Source organism: Oncorhynchus tshawytscha, linkage group LG25 (assembly GCF_018296145.1).
Source record: "Oncorhynchus tshawytscha isolate Ot180627B linkage group LG25, Otsh_v2.0, whole genome shotgun sequence".
Lineage (NCBI taxonomy): Eukaryota > Metazoa > Chordata > Actinopteri > Salmoniformes > Salmonidae > Oncorhynchus > Oncorhynchus tshawytscha.
In genome coordinates this window covers 34,707,261-34,724,730 of record NC_056453.1, presented here as the reverse complement: position 1 = coordinate 34,724,730, position 17,470 = coordinate 34,707,261, and the positions used below count along the sequence as shown (strand labels likewise).

Here is a 17,470-nt window from a genome sequence, read left to right as displayed (position 1 = left end):
CTTTTCTTCTTTACACCTCTGGCTCCTCAGAAAGCAGCACATATTGACCCAGGTGGTCCAAACTCTGGGTGGGTCCCAGTGGTGGATCAGGTGTGTGAGAACACAACCCACGTGGTGTCGGTGGGCCACTGGCGGACCCTCAACATTCTCCTGGGCATCGCCTGTGACTGCTGGTAATATTCCCCTAAACAGGTTTTGTGGTGTTTGGAACAAAGACAATTCCAGAAGAACCATGTGAACTTTCAGATCAGTTTCCAGCAGCACCTGTAAGTAACTGAAGATTCTACTAATATTGTATACTGTTCTTATTCAAACATAGCCCTTGGGGTCATATTGGTTAAGTCTATGCTTTTATAATGAAATGGCCTGGTCAGTTTATTATCATATGCAACTGTCTCTAAGAGCTGGAATTCCAAACAGTAGGAAGTGGGTAGGACACCTACTTTTATTGCCATTAATGAATTTTCAAAGTGGTTTTTCACTCCAGCATCCTGTGTCAGATGTGGATGTTGCTTCTTCCTGTCCTCCATTCATTAATCTTTGGCCTGCATCTGTGAAGGGGAAGGGGTGTTTTGCTATAGAATACTGTCTCATCACATTTCCTTTTGAAATCGCACACAGTTCTGTTGTGGTGGCCAAAACAATCTCCACACTCCCTGAAGGCTCTTGATGAGCCAGGTCATTTGATTTGAATGGGGCCTTCAGCATTTTTACCTGACATGCTCAATCTGTGCTGATTTCTGTCTTGTGCAGTAGTGGGTAGTGCTGAGGTAAATAGCTTCCTGCAAAAGCCTGACGTTGTCCAAGAATCTAACTGAATTGAAAGTTGAAGATATTTTTTAAACATCATAGGCATGACACATCAGACATTAAAACACATTTTTTTAATGTATTGTGTTAAAGCAGAATGAAGACATAAGAACTGGAGGTTGAATTTAAGATAATTTAATTTGAATGATGTTCTGAAGTCTATTTCTTTGCCTTTCTGACAACCATTATCCATAGTCCACATCATTGCTCATCCCTCTTCGGTTGAGGGACGAGCGTCACGTAGGAGTGACAGAATCTGACAAGACATTGTACTCCACACAGAAAAAAATCCTAAATACACTAATCCTAATCATAACGCCAGTCGCTTAAAATAATTAAGTGAAAAAGTTTTGGTCCCAAATGTTCACAGAAGCATGGGTAAAATGTAAATTATTATAACCATAAATCACATTTCTACAGTACAACAATTAAATTAGATTGATAAATATAAGCAGATATGCTTCACTTTCTCTGGATACCTTGTACAGATTAGAATCACGACAGAGTACATAGCCTAAGTCAGGCAAAGGATGTGGAAGTTTAATTTCTCAGTCAATTGTGTAATCATGGAAAAAGTTGAACACACTTAGATTCACACAAGTGCATAATTAGGTTAATTGACATTGATTACATGTTTTGAGTAACATCCCAATCAAAGTTATCACATCTGATTTTAATACATTTTGTGAACCTTCTATACATTTGAAATGAAATCATGTAAGTATGTACAAGCTCTAAGAAAGAAAACCAGTAGATTCATTACTGATGACCGTAGCGCATTATGTTCATATTTGATCATGTATTTGTACCCTAGTTTTCTTTGCTTTTAGTATTAGGCCTATTTTTAAATTTTAATATAAAATAAAATGTAACCATTTTCAAATTCATTGTATCAAATGTAATGGGGTGAAATATCGTTATTACAGAATATACTTGGTCAATCTTGCATTGTGTCACACACTAACATTTCCATTGGTATTGCTTGTTATAGAAAACAATACTGTTATCTCTACCACAGTTCCAGTTAGCTATAAATACCTATTTCATCCTTTGACTGCCTTGTCCCGGTTGGTTATGCAGTCCAAAGCCCATATGTTTCTAAAAATACACAGTTCATAGACTTCTGCTTGTTTTCACCTGTCAATTTTGTACAAAACCGTAAACTCTTTGCTGACATGTTGGAGCGATTTAATTTGTCCCCTTCCTTGTGGAATGCTTGGAAGTGGTGAGGTTGCTGTTATGGAGCAGTTCAGTCTGTCTTGTCTGTAGTTTCCCAGAGTGACAATGCTCTCCTTTCTATGTCCGTCTGTGAGAGGCATGTCTCTGGGACAGCCTCAGAAGTCTACTGGTCTGATCATCATTGTGGTAGACTTCAGTGAGTAGCCTGAGCCCTTCCAGTAGTACCATTTGATTCCATTGAATCGATTAGAGTTCTGGCCGTGCTGGAAAAATATTCCGTTCAAGTTGGAGGGGCCGCAGGCGTCAAACCACCAGCCTTGAAAAGCAGAAAACAAGAGATTGTCAGTCTGAGGTTTTTCATGATGTGCATGGTCTATAAGACAACGAGCCCCATGAGGAGTTGTGCTTCTCCTTCTAACACTGACGTTTTGTATTATCACATTACGATTAACTCCCACAGTTTTGTACCCTCAGTTTCGTTGAGTTCCAAGGGGAAAGTCTGGATTGTTATATCACATGGACTGAAAGTTGTGCAGCTCATTCCCCCTGTGTCTGTCATCTTAGTCCTATTTTTGTTCATATGCAGCTGGTTATCCCCAACAATTCCCTGAGGTATAGGGATTCCTCTATGCGAGACCTCGGGAGGGGAAATCATTTGGAGAGCAGCTTACATGTAGAGTAGGCAGACCCCGATACACGGAACAATTCCAAGTCTAGCGCCCAAAGCAGTCTACAAATCAGAGGCATGGAGGAGGACCTCTATTCTGAGCTCAGAGAGTGGGGGAGGGGGAAATCCGTAGTTCCCAGACTATTAATGTCAGCTGTTGCAGGGACTGAATTCCCAACTGAGTTAATCACTGATCAGCTCATATCTAATTTTGCTTGAGAGCCTTGACCCCACGACAGAAAAAAAAAGGCAAGACGTCTTTTAACTTTTTTTTCTGGGGGTAGTGCCAAACGCTTCTTGGGGGGGGTTAATGTGAAAATGGAGGAAATAATTGATCTTAATGAAGGCCGGTGGAAAAGTCGAGGAGATTGGCATATTAACCTGTTCCTTACCTCCTGTTGTCAGTTGTGAGCATTTGCAAACACATCTGTCATTGTCGGCATCTTTTGTGCTGAAATCACTTCCTGGTTGACCAAGGCTACTAATTTTGCCTGCTGTTCCACTGTAGCCTTTAAGGTGTATCCTGTGTAAAGAAAACAGAGGAATACAATGTGAGGAGGAAGTACATGATTGCCATTCGTCGGAAGACCCAAGTTTAGTCCGCCAAGGATTCCTTACTCTGCTAGCACTAACTTACAAGATGCTGTGTTTGAATATCCCTTGGTTTTCCGTGACTACTTCTGAACCTTTCTTGTGCTCCATGACAAGCTATCGGCACCCAAACTCAACTATGGACCACGAAACCAGTGCCACTGCATTTTTTCATTGGTCCCCTCTAATGAGGGACTGATTTAGTGTGCAATGAACTATCAGGTAGAACAGAACCAGCAGGCTCTGTACCTTGTAGGGTAAGATTTGAGTAACCCTACTATAGGCTATGTCTACACACTAGTCATTTGCAAGTTAAGTGAAGCATGACAGCTGCAGTAGGGTTTGCTGACAGAAGGGCCCTGTTATGGTTTGGTTGTTCATTACATTTTACATTTTAGTCATTTAGCAGATGCTCTTTTCCAGAGTGACTTACAGGAGCAATTGGGGTTAAGTGCCTTGCTCAAGGGCACATCGACAGATTTTACACCTAGTTGGCTCTGGGATTTGAACCAGCGATATTTCGGTTCCTGGTTCAATGCTCTAACCGCTAGGCCTACCTTCCGCCCATTCATTCTGTCGAAAATATCAATGCTGTTGAGGTATTGATGTCACTGCTAACCTCTGTTGTTTTGTGGCCTTTGAATTTCAGTATGAAGAAGTTATATGGAATCGTTTATATTTCTGGTTCTAGAATAGTCAAGGGTCATACTTTGAGACTTAAGGAATTAATAGGAGTGTGCTTGAGTAGAGGTATAATGCTCAAACAGAGATGAAGTATCAGTTCTCTCCTTAAAATCAGCTTATGTTCAGCAAAGAATATGGCAGGTACTGGTGATGTCTAGGGGTGCAGATTGAATGTTTAGGAGACCGAAGCATTTTAGTCTTCTGTTTCACAGATCCTGACCATTTTCCAGATGACAAAATATTTATTTTGGACTGGTGACAAGTGTTTGATCCTCCCACCGCCCACCCAACATATTTATATTTTCAGGCAAGGTAAATATTTTGTTTGTCATTTGTTGATTTTAAAGAACATTTTGTATGCACCATTTTGTTAGAGCTTACTTTAACATTACTACATCAAAACATCTTGAGTAACAGACTAAATCTGTCTCTGTCATAAAGCTATGATAATGTGTTTCAGTCCGCATCGCAAAGTACTAAAAGCGATCACCTATATTTAAAGGTCCTCCACACACAGACTCCCCCAACATAGTTTCTGTCATATAAGTAGCCTAGCATTGGAACACCACACCTGGGAAATCTAGGCATACCTGTAGTTTTCTGCTTCACTGCCGAGAGAGAACTGGTCATATAGTGAGAATCCTGAGTTATCCTCCCAATCCATCATCTGTATTCTCAAGACGTATGGGTGCTGATTGGTCAGTATCGAAACAAATTCATTTCCCAACCAGTATTCACCTGAAGGCTTTCCAAAGCCCTTTGAAGGAATATAAAAACATAATTATTCAACTTTTAATATGATCATAATGTTTGTTATTTTTGTTGCCACTGGCCAGCGTTATCTAAGCTTTGTGCTGTGGGACTGGGATCGTTTCCTCTAGCGCTCACCATTTTGTACTCTTTCCACGTACGGTGAAAGTCAAGATGACCATCAAATCGTTTTTGTAGTACTGTCCATCCACCCCCCTCCATCTCCATGTCACAGTAAGCCTTCAAACAAAACAACGATTTTCTCCAGGTATCAATGATATTAAGTTCAGATGTTTCAGTACAGTGAGGGAGTTTAGACTGCAGCAACAAACTTAACAATAAAAACAGTTCCATATCAGTAGTTTAAAAGCAATGGTAGTTTTGTGAGCACAAGCGATGTGTAATTACCAGATTGTAACTCACCAATGAAAAGTATCTAAGGTATCTCAAGTTTAGGCATGCACAAAACAAACCAAAGGCCGAGAATATTTTAACTGACTCTGAATTAAAGGAAAGCTGTGCCGTCATTGGCTACATTTGATTCCTGACAGATTGCTATACACATTTGCAAGACAATTGGCTGTGGTGGTGTTATTGCCTAAATGTACAGTTGAGGTCGAAAGTTTACATACACTTAGGTTGGAGTCATTAACTTGTTTTTCAACCACTCCACCAATTTCTTGTTAGCAAACTATAGTGTTGGCAAGTCGCATGACACAAGTAATTTTTCCAACAATTGTTTACAGACAGTGAAATAATCTGTCACAATTCCAGTGGGTCAGAAGTTTACATACACAAAGTTGACTGCCTTTTTAAACAGCTTGGAAAATTCCAGAAAATGATGTCATGGCTTTAGAAGCTTCTGATAAGCTAATTGACATCATTTGAGTCAATTGGAGGTGTACCTGTGGATGTATATCACGGCCTACCTTCAAACTCGGTGCCTCCTTGCTTGACATCATGGGAAAATCAAAAGAAATCAACCAAGACCTCAGAAAATAAATTGTAGACCTCCACAAGTCTGGTTCATCCTTGGGAGCAATTTCCAAACGCCTGAAGGTACCACATTCATCTGTACAAACAATAGTACACAGTATAAACACCATGGGACCACGCAGCCGTCATACCACTCAGGAAGGAGACGTATTCTGTCTCCTAGAGATGAATTTACTTTGGTGCGAAAAGTCCAAATCAATCCCAGAACAACAGCAAAGGACCTTGTGAAGATGCTGGAGGAAACCGGTACAAAAGTATCTATAAAAGTAAAATGAGTCCTATATCGACATAAACTGAAAGGTCGCTCAGCAAGGAGGAAGCCACTGCACCAAAACCGCCATAAACAGGCCAGACTACGGTTTGCAACTACACATGGTGACAAAGATTGTACTTTTTGGAGAAATGTCCTCTGGTCTGATGCAACAAAAATAGAACTGTTTTGCCATAATGACCATCGTTATGTTTGGAGGAAAAAGGGTGAGGCTTGCAAGCCGAAGAACGGCATCCCAACCGTGAAGCACAGGGGTGGCAGCCTCATTTTGTGGGGGTGCTTTGCTGCAGGAGGGACTGGTGCACTTCACAAAATAGATGGCATATTGAGGAAGGGAAATGATGTGGCTATATAGAAGCAACATCTCAAGACATCAGTCAGGTTAAAGCTTGGTTGCAAATGGGTCTTCCGAATGGACAATGACCCCAAGCATACTTCCAAAGTTGTGGCAAAATGGCTTAAGGACAACAAAGTCAAGGTAATGGAGTGGCCATCACAAAGCCCTGACCTCAATCCTATAGAAAAGTTGTGGGCAGAACTGAAAGTGTGTGCGAGCAAGGAGGCCTACAAACCTGACTCAGTTACACCAGCTCTGTCAGGAGGAATGGGCCAGAATTCACCCAACTTTTTGTGGGAAGCTTGTGGAAGGCTACCCAAAATGTTTGACCCAAGTTAAACAATTTAAAGGCAATGCTACCAAATACTAATTGAGTGTATGTAAACTTCTAACCCACTGGGAATGGGATGAACGAAATGAAAGCTGAAATGAATAATTCTCTCTACTATTATTCCTACATTTCACATTCTTAAAATAAAGTGGTGATCCTAACTGACATAAAACAGGGATTTTTTACTAGGATTAAATGTCAGGAATTGTGAAACGAAGTTTAAATGTATTTGGCTAAGGTGTATGTAAACTTCTGACCTCAACTGTAATTGTACATTTATTCTGAATGTAGGCAGCTTATAAGTTGCATAGAACAAATTGATATTAACATAAGAGTTTAATTGTACCTTAATCTCCTGTGTAGTGTTGGGAAGGGCCAGTGAGTAGACTCCACTGTCTGTGTTCCCCGACTTGTAGAGTGCAGCACAGTCTGGGTATGTGGTCGGTGTATCCTGCATCATGGTAGGCTTGTTCACTGCAGAAAGTGGAGAGCACATCAAATTTATACTGCATCAAGTTTACTTTTCCATAAATATATATATTTACTTTTCATCAGTGGTTTTGATCCCCCCCCCTGAGTCTGTCACCCTCCTCCACCTGCGGGGACGGAGATGGTGTAGATTAGGTTGTTGACGGTCTCCAGTAGCTCCTGTTGCTGCCGCTGCAGGGCAGAGCTGTTGGTGGTGGCCCGGAGAAGCTGTTTCTCCAGCTCCTCGATGACGGCAGTCTGTCTCAGTACAAGTGTAGAGAGCTGCTCCTTCTTCTCCTTCAGCTGCTCCAGCTCCACCTGCATCTGCACCTCCATCTCCCCCACCCTCTTCTCCAGGTAGCTGGGGAGGAGGAAGGGCAGGGTACACGCTCAGCAACTTGCAACAGAGCTGGCAGGGCATTACTGGTCTTATAGCACTACTTAGTATGTTGGTGTTGTCCCATCAATTATTACTGTTGTGGTCATATGGCAACTCAACTTCCCTGGTTTCCAATCCAAGCAACTAGCTATCTAATCAAGAAGTTTGTTTTACAAAACTGTGTTTCACACAGAATATAGGAAACATTAGACTAAATATTTACTATCTGGTGTTTGTAGCCTTTTTAGTTAAAGCATGATTTAGAGATTGGGCACCTGCATGACTGTGCAGTTTACTACAAACAACAAAACATCCTTACCTGTTTTTGTCATTCAGCTTGCTTATTTCATTTATTTGGAAAATGAGCTGTTTTTCCAACTTATTCGTTGACAGAAAGTTCTCAAGAAGCTGACGTTCGAGCCGAGTTGTATTATTTATTACCTAAAGATGAGAGACAATTACTTCCCACAGAAAATGTTAGATGAGATTGTGCTATTAATTGCTGCAAGCCCTTTTCAGATTAAATAAAGTAAACATCATCTTGTTGTCATTATGTCAGATATTTGGCAAGAATCAAATTAAGAACACAGGATCTTGAGGGATTTGCTTTTGTTTTCCCGCAAGTAATTTTAGTTTTGTATTTTCAGAATCTGCCCTTAAAGGGGCAATCAGCAGTTGCTAACTTGCCATGAAAAAGTAGTTGCCCCTTTCTGATTTTCTCTATTTTTGACAAATATTTCTGACACTGAATGTTATCAGATCTTCAACCTTGACCTAATATTATATAAAATAAACCTGAGTGAACAAATTACAATGCCACACCCAATGTCCCTGTGTGAAAAAGTAATAGTCCCCTTACACTCAATGACTGGTTGTGCCACCTTTAGCTGCAATGACTGGTTGTGCCACCTTTAGCTGCAATGACTGAAACCAAATGCTTCTTGCAGTCTTTCCCATCCCTGTGGATACATTTTGGCCCACTCTTCCATCCAGAACTGCTGTAACTTGGCAACATTAGTGGGGTTTTGAGCATGAACTGCTAGTTTCAGGTCCTGCCACAACCTCTCGATCGAGTGGTGTAATAGTTTGGGGATGCTTTGCTGCCTCAGGACCTGGATGACTTGCCTTCCTTGAAGGAACCATGAATTCTCCTCTATATCAAAGAGTTCTAAAGGAGAATGTCAGGCCATACATCCATGAGCTGAAGCTGGAGTACAGCTGGGTCATGGAGCAAGACAATGATCCAAAACACACAAGTCAGTCTGCATCAGAATGGATGAAAAGCAACAAAAGTTCTGGAATGGCCTAGTCAAAGACGAGACCTAAACCCAATTTGAGATGTTGTGGCAGGATCTGAAACAAGCATGTCATACTCGAAAGTATCTGTTATTTGATCACATCTAATATTAGGTTTTGGTTGAAGATCTGATAACATTCAGTGTCAGTTATGTGCAAAATAGAGAATGAGAAAAGGGGCAAATATTTTTCACAGTATATACATTTTTGGACTTCTACATTAATGAAATGTACCCATTGATTCTTGACGAACAGAACTTATAAATTCCTCATCAGAGTCCAAAATATAAGCTTGTTTTACTACTATGGTGTAAACAAAGTCAATGTAAACAAACACTGTCTATTCAAAAACCCTCGATATAACAAATTTTGATATCATGGATAGTCCATCCTTGCATTCATAGCTCCATCTATGAATTTGAGTGGTTCCAATTCTCCACCCCCATCCCTCAGCTTTTTACCGAAACAATGGTGAGGACTCGTTATTGTTTCAACTACTGATTACTTTAAAGTGGCAATCTCTCAATTGGGGATGTGGTATGACTAAATGAAACATTGGTCTTTTCCTGGCTAGAAAAATATCTCAAATGAGTCATATGTAATGGATTCTGATATCTCCCTGTATTCTCTAGAGTAGTCTGTTTCATAAACAGCTCCATAGTTCACTGCAATTCTTTTGGAACAGCTACAGTTGAAAATAAATTGTGCACACCCTGCCATGAGTTTAGTTTTTATCCACACTCACAGTAGACTGAAAACATTTACAATACAGCACCCTCAAGACATTTGTATTTTGTAAATGTAGCCCTTTACTTGATAAAAATTCTAGGAGTACAAACTCAATTTGTAACAGTCCTATCTCACTTCATGTGCAAACACTTTATGGTTCGCTTCACATTCTTAGAGCACAATTAGCATGGGTGTAGATGGTTGTGGAAATCTGTTTCGTAACAGGAAAAAACTGAACAACCAAATTCCAATAAAGGACAAATATATTGGAAAGGGGGCAGTGGATGTAGAGGCTACTGTGAAAGAGTGGCTCTATAATGTAATGAATTTCTTTAGACGTTTTGAAATCCTAGGTCCAGAAAACTGAACAGAAAACTGAAAACCTTCTGATTTTCCAGTTTGAGGAACTGAACTCAGCAAAAAGCTGGGCCAATTTGTTGTTTACATGAATGTTGGGTATGTGTCTGTCTACCATTGGAGCTGGTGTTGGAGACTTTGAACACACGGATGTCTGATTGTGACAAATTGATAGACCCTTTCTTGTGGGAATACAATGACGTTAGTAACAGGAAATGCTGTGTAGTTCGTTCACAAAAGGTCAATGGCCTTCTAAAGCAAATCATAATCCTGGCCCTGTTGGACAGCATTCAATTTAAAAAAAAAAAAAAAAAAATATATATATATATATATATATATATATATTGCCAATTTGATTACTTTTGTCATTAATTGCAGTGTTTCCCCTAGGATTTTTTTTTTTTTCAGCGGTGGTGGCAAAGTTAGCCCCCCCATGCTAACGGCGGTGTCTCTGACCAAACATTTTAGAGGCCCCCTCTTGGCCACAGAGCTAATTTCCTGCATTTCTACACATTTTAACCATGGGGCAGAGAAAAAATTGCAGTTTTAAAGCTAATTTCCTGCAGTTCTACACTTTTCTATGGCTTATGCAGTTTTCTTATGCTACCGGAGTGTCTCAAACATAAGAAAATCAATGGGGTCCCCATGCCATGACATTTTTGGAATTGTACATTCTCCCTGACTGTCCAGTTTTTTTTATTTTGGTGATTGTTTTGGTGATTTTATTTTGGTGTTATATAGAGCTCCATGATCTTTTCTACATACTTTGTCTGGTTTTAGTCGTTTAAGTTTACACTGAAAACATTTTGCTATCACCGCTGCTGCTAAATGAATATAGGGGAAACACTGAATTGTTTGATGTAGGCTACTGGGTTATGAATGTTGAGTCATTTAGCATACAGTGCCGTGAAAAAGTATTTGCACCATTTCTGATTTTCTCTATTTTTGCATATTTTTTTTATACTGAATGTTATCAGATCTTCAACCAAAACCTAATATTAGATAAAGGGAACCTGGCTTTACAAATAACAAAAATGTATACTTTGGGGATGCTTTGCTGCCTCGGGACTTGGACGACTTGCCTTAATAGAAGGAATCATGAATTCTAGCGATGTGAGACTGATCAACAACTACAGGAAGCGTTTGGTTGGAGTCATTGCCGCTAAAGGTGGCACAACCAGTTATTGAGTGTAAGGGGGCATTCACACGGGGGCATTGGGGCGGCAGGTAGCCTAGTGGTTAGAGCGTTGGACTAGTAACCAAAAGGTTGTAAGATAGAATCCCCGAGCTGACAAGGTAAAAAATCTGTCGTTCTGCCCCTGAACAAGGCAGTTAACCCACTGTCCCTAGGACGCCATTGAAAATAAGAATTTGTTCTTAACTGACTTGCCAAGTAAAATCAAATAAAATTGGGTGCGACAAATTTTTTTAATGAAATAAATTAGATAAGTATGCAATTGTTATATTATTTGTTAATTCAGGATCCAGTTATCTAATATTAGGTTTTGTTTGAAGATCTGATAACATAGGGACGGCAGGGTAGCCTAGTGGTTAGAGCGTTGGACTAGTAACCGGAAGGTTGCAAGTTCAAATCCCCGAGCTGACAAGGTACAAATCTGTCATTCTGCCCCTGAACAGGCAGTTAACCCACTGTTCCTAGGCCGTCATTGAAAATAAGAATTTGTTCTTAACTGACTTGCCTGGTTAAATAAAGGTAAAATTAAAATAAATATGCGAAAGTAGAGAATTAGAAAGGCGGCAAATACATTTCACAGCCCTGTATACAGTATGTATATATATATATATATATATATATCACACACACAAAACCAATATTGTTAAGTTAAAGGTCCTCACCTGCGCCTCTACGTTGGTCAGTTTCCGTGTTTGCTCAGTGGTCTGACTCAGCAAGTTAGCCCCAATCTCTATCATGGCTGCGGTGTGGTTGTGGACAGCATTCTGCTGGATCTGGGCCATCTCCTGCTTCATGCTTTCCTGGATATAGTTCTCCAGCTGCAGTAAGGATCAATAAGAGTTGACGAAGGCAGGTTAGTGAGATGGTTTAAGTGATATATCAGTATTATTGGTTCACTGTGATGGTGTCAAATGAATTGGGTATGATACTGTGGTTTACCACATGGATGTCACAGTGAATGTGTAGCCTATTTCTCTTTTAGAATGACTCCTTTTAAGCAGTACAGCCTTGTCATAGAGTTCATGGCTTTTCCCCTTGTCTGACTGAGAGGTAGATGTAGACTATTATCCAGTGACAGGCCAGGCATTTTGACTAATGTTTAGATTTACATTATATTGAAGCCTTAAATTGCTGCAGGAAGTTCACTTGCTTCTGTTGGGGTCAAAAATGGAAGACTGAGAATATTTTCCCAGCATCCCTTCTGGTTCATATTAATGCCATCACTTGAACTATACTAGAGATTAATATCTAACTGAAAATCTACACATTTTTTACATGGTTGTTTTTGGTTACATCAAATTGTATCACAATCAATCAGGACTGCACTGTAATTCCCTGTCAACATGATATATTCAACCGCTAAGGTTCTTTTTGTAAAATTGTACTTCTGAATGAGCCTTTTCATGAATTAGGTTCAGTCATCGTGGTGACAACTAATACATTGTAAAATGTCTACTAGTGGAAAAGTTCTAAATAAGCTGTCTTCTCTAGTGTCTATCCCACATGGTATCATTGTCTTCAGAGAAAATAAAAGCTTTAGATAGGCGTTATGTCCCCTATTCAGTATCCACCTGTCAGATTTAGAACAAACTCAATCATAAAGCTCTTTTCTACATCAAGTTCCTGAGTGGCAATTAGGCCTGAAAGTCTTGTAAACAGGATGGAAATGATGAGTGATGAGTTGCATCCTCTACGACACAGCGTCTTCCACGGCAAGATGATATCATGGCACTTGTAGACCTAGTTTTTCTGGTCTTTGTTTGCGTAAACAATTAGGTTGTATACCCATCTGCCAAGAAGCTAAACTATTGTGACTAAGTTTAAACTGGGAAGCATATTTGGCCTTTCCCCATGTCAATGAATGACAGTGCAGCAGTCAGTGCTAATTTTTGAATGGGTCTTCCTTTCTCCACTTTCATATTGTGTTCTTGGACAAAGACACGTGGAGGCTGGAAGAGTGTGCCATCGGAACAGCAAGCGGGAAGTTCCCAATGACGGCAATCTAATCAGCTGTTTACGTGTTGTTCCTCCCCGCTAACATGAAAAGCGTGACCGCAAACTGACACATCTTTTATGTCCATCCGCTGGACTCCCTATTTTTTTTTTCCAGAGTGGGACAGTGCAATATTTTGAGGTATTACCTCTGCTCTCACAATAAATGTTCATTTCATCAGTTGATGTACAGTGATTTCCTTTGTCCTTGACTCAGGGTCTTACATGGTGCAGTACAGAGGAAGAGCCTTTCCTCTGTTATTACAGATCATGCCAATATTCCCACAAGCTGTAGTGTGTGAAATTGACGTGTCAGGAAAAATTACATTTAATTTTATTAGTAATGTATTTGGGAAATGGATGCTTACATTTTGCATAAGGCTTTGTTCTTACGTGTTAGTATTAGTAATTCTCTTCAAATGACCCTATTACATAGTCTACTTTTTCCTTTAAAATAGCTCTAGAATTCTGGACGCATTGAGCCGACCTCACTTTTACCAGGTGTCTCTTAACCTTTGCAGATCTCCCATAGATTAGTTCCGCTCACTTGTTTGTTTTACATCCAATGTGTTGCATTTCAGTTAAAGACTGGACTTCCTTTCCATGACAGACATTAATGACAATGTTCTTAATCCTTTCCATCCAGAGTAGTCACTTTAGGCCAAATCCTAACCTTGAACACACATAACTCTGACTATTGTGTAGCATAAATCATGCATGTCAATTGGATTTGAGATTTTAGCAGAGTTACACGCATGTTTGCGCATAACAAATCTGTCCTTCGAGGATAGAATTCTGTGAGGCACTGAACGCTTAATGAATTGAATGACGGATTATCACGGAGTCTAAAGACTACAGATTCACTATTTTAATGGCTTCATTTCGAGGCTTTTAAACTCTAGTGGAGTGAGAGCTGACTTTTCAGATCAATCACTGTCCTTAATGTATTTTTAAGCTATGTTGAGTGCCGTATTCAAAACATCATCCTTTAAAGACTACATTTTTCTAATTGAGGTGTTCTTAAGCAGTGGCTCTGATGTAACAGCAATGACAAAAGGTCTGGGGACCCTAACGCTTCGCAGCAGCTGACCTAGCTGGCAGAGTGATTCAGGTCAGGCTCTGTTTCCTTGGAGAGGTGTGAGCTGTGTGATAAGACTTTGAAGTTGTGCTTGTCTTGTCAGAGCTCTATAGACCTCATCATTAATCAAACTCTATAGAGAAGAAAGAATGGAGGCAGCCCAAGCAGAGGCACTCTGTTTCTTTCACAAGTGATGGCTCAGCATTGCTGAAAGGGATGCGCACACCCTTCATCTGGGCACCTGTGTCGAGGCTTTGTCACTTCTCGGGCCCTTCTCACCCACTCACAGAGCCACCACAGCCCTGCTTCTGTTCTGGGACGCTTCTTTGTTTTATGGCCTTTCAGGATACTTTCTTCCTACTTCGGCTCACATTCGTTTTCTTACTGCTCAAGACTGAATCCATGTCAAGATGCCCCCTTCGAATAGTAGGACAATGTCACAATTCACTTGCCTACATCTTTACAAGGTCAAGTTCAGTCCTCTCAATCAGAATCTGAGAATTCTTTGAATCTGAATGGAAGTCTTTCAAAGCCATCTTGGCAGTAAGGGAAGTGACTGGAGTATAACGCGCCTGCACATCACTGAAAAGTTGGTGTGTACACTAGGGCTGTGAAGATACTTTTGGGGGCCGAAATGATTTGTTCCTTTTAAAAACCTGCTGTATGTAAAATATTGTGTGCTATAGCTTGGAATATAAATGTGACTCTGGATGACAACATGATGTTTGTTTCCAACATTAGGGCTGTTTTCCTAAAGAAGTCAAATCCGCTTTGTTTAGTTTCCTGCCACGATACTAACAAGAATCATGATACTGATATAGTCCTGGTCCTAGTGTATACTATTGTATTCTCTCACTGGGGGAAATAAAACCATCCTATAGAAAGCAACTTGTAAAACGGTGCTCTCTAACCTTGTTCCTGGAGCGCAACTGTCCTGTAGGTTTTCGCTCCAACCCTAATCTAGGGCACCGGATTCTATTAATTAGCTGGTTGATAAGCTGAATTGGGTTAGTTGCAACTAGGGTTGAATTGATAACCTATACAGGGGTAGCTCTCCAGGAACCGGTTTGGAGAGCCCTGTTGTAAGCCCTATTGAGCGGAGTGGGAAACTAGAACCTGTAGCTGGCCTATATGAATATTTCCCTGAGTTGAAATGAGTCCATGATACTACATAACATCACCTCTGCACAGTACGATACATAATGAGGTCAATGCCGAAGGCTGCTAAAGCTTACTGTCTCTTAACTTTATCATCTTACATTTACGTAACATAATTAGGGCTGTGGCGATCAAGGAATTTTGGATGATTGTAATTGGCCAGCCAAATGACCGCAGTCTCCGTAATAGCCATTTGAATAGCAATATTTTTTAAATTTCTATGCATTTGCTGCCGTAGAAATAGACTGAATTATGTTATGGGCGTCCCTTTTCAAGTCAACGATGGCATAATGGGTGGACTGGCGGCCATTGCGAGTGTACCCATAGGCGCAAACAGGAAGTAAAATGATATGCTGTGATTTGTTGATTCAACTCGATATCATAACAAATACATTCCATTGCATGACCCACATCCATTAACAGAATTTGAATGACAGTTTCATGTTAAGGGTACAGCTGAAATGGACTCAACCGCAGGAATGCTCAGCGGTCCCGTCTTCAATCAGCTGATTTAAAAATGTTATGGTTATGATGGTTATTTTCATGACTCTTCATCCATGACCGTCAGTTATACGGTAATTGTGCCAGCCCTAAACATAGTGGCAGAGCAGCAGAACCATTCATTTACTGCTTAATCACTGAACGGCTCATAGCACCCAACGGGCTATCCGGAACCAAGTCCCTTATGTTTTAAATATGGGCACTCATCCAAAGAGTGCAAATAACATATATTTTTGTGGAACCATTTGTAACATAAATGAATTGGAGAGATGAAACAGATCATAAGATATAGAGGGACAGAATAAAAAAAACGTATAATATCATGCGAATGGGTGTGAGACCGTGTTGAACACACACACCTGCACTACCAGTAGAGAAGCTGTGTGACGTCAAGCAGAACACTGTACCTTGAGGAGCCACTGTGTGTTGTTCTCCATGATGTTCTCCAGCTGCTCCAGCCTCTGGGCAGACTCGTCATACTCTGCCGGATCGTCCTTCTGGACCAGGTTGGTGTAGGTGCTGCTAGGGGTCCTGCAGTTGTCCTGCTCAGGCAGCAGAAAGGTGTAGCTGCACGGGCCATTCTGGATCTGGTATTGTCTCTTAACAGCTGTCGTCTCCGTAGTTTTCCTGTAGCCGGCCCCCAGGGCCAAGCAGCCACTCAAGACCAGTAAGCCAACATAAAACATTTTAAGAATTAAAACAAAAATTTGTATTGTTATCCAAAATTCTCCTTTTGGGTCACTCACTGCCTTTCAATGGATTTGTTTTTAGAAGGGAAATATTGTTGTAATTCTTTCCTCTGGAATATCCAAATGCACACAGTCCTCTTTCAATTCTTCAGGTTCTTTTATAGGCAGGAGGAGGGGATACGGTCAGCGGGTATACCGGGTAGATGGTGTCATTCCTGCAGGTTCCCAGTCCTAGACTGCACGCTTCCCCTTTTTCATTAAGCCCCCAGCCTCTTGGTTTCAGCTGCAGTTGGCCCTCTGATTAGCTAGATATGGGAGTGAAAGCAAGGCCCCTCCCACTACATCCCTGTGGCCAGTCACTGTGAAGAGCCGCTGGGCTGGAAGCAGCAATGTGGAGACTCGTTCTTACACACACACACACAGGAGCAGATGCACTAATTAAACACTTCCCGCCGTATCCTCTTGTTTGCATGAGATCGAGAGCTTTATGAACAGGTCAGGGAGACAGATGGGCAGATAGTATAAAGTAATTACCATATTTACGTGTTCTCACAAGCTGATGGCCGATCATCTATTCTGGACGCAGCTGCCTTCTTCCAGCAAAGTCTGCAATTGTAATATCCATCCCTACCCACTGTAAATATGTTTTCCCCTGTTGACGACAAAAGCAGAAAGCATTTGTCTAAGTATGAGAATGTTGCGGGAAAGAGAGACTATTTCTCTGTCGTCACTCATCCCATTCCGATCTCTTTGCTCCGTCTTAAGAAACATTAGCTCTTATTTCCTGTCATTCTCCAACTCTGGGCTGTATCAGGGTCTTGGTTACATATGAAGGGGTGAGATCCAGTATGTTTACAGAGGGAGAAGAGTATCTGGCTGAAGTTCTGGGGACATTAATAAAGCTCATCCGTCCACTTCATGTCATCTTAATAAGATGCTAAAGCTCTATTAATGTGACTTAAAATAAACTGATCTTGGCTTCACAGGGCTAAGGTTTTTTTTTCCTGTGTGG

At 40.7% G+C, this 17,470-nt stretch overlaps 1 protein-coding gene across 1 annotated transcript; it reads right to left on the bottom strand.

Annotated features, from left to right (window-relative positions):
• Positions 1–865: 865 nt before the first annotated feature.
• Positions 866–17,113, bottom strand: LOC112224647 (angiopoietin-2). Its single transcript, XM_024388331.2, has 9 exons — positions 16,177–17,113; positions 11,703–11,858; positions 7,783–7,904; positions 7,213–7,445; positions 6,963–7,090; positions 4,820–4,921; positions 4,522–4,688; positions 3,049–3,179; positions 866–2,305 (listed from the first exon to the last, which is right to left on the bottom strand). The coding sequence occupies exons 1-9, from the start codon at positions 16,453–16,455 to the stop codon at positions 2,145–2,147; spliced, it is 1,479 nt and encodes a 492-aa protein (XP_024244099.1). The 5' UTR covers positions 16,456–17,113; the 3' UTR covers positions 866–2,144.
• Positions 17,114–17,470: the final 357 nt, after the last annotated feature.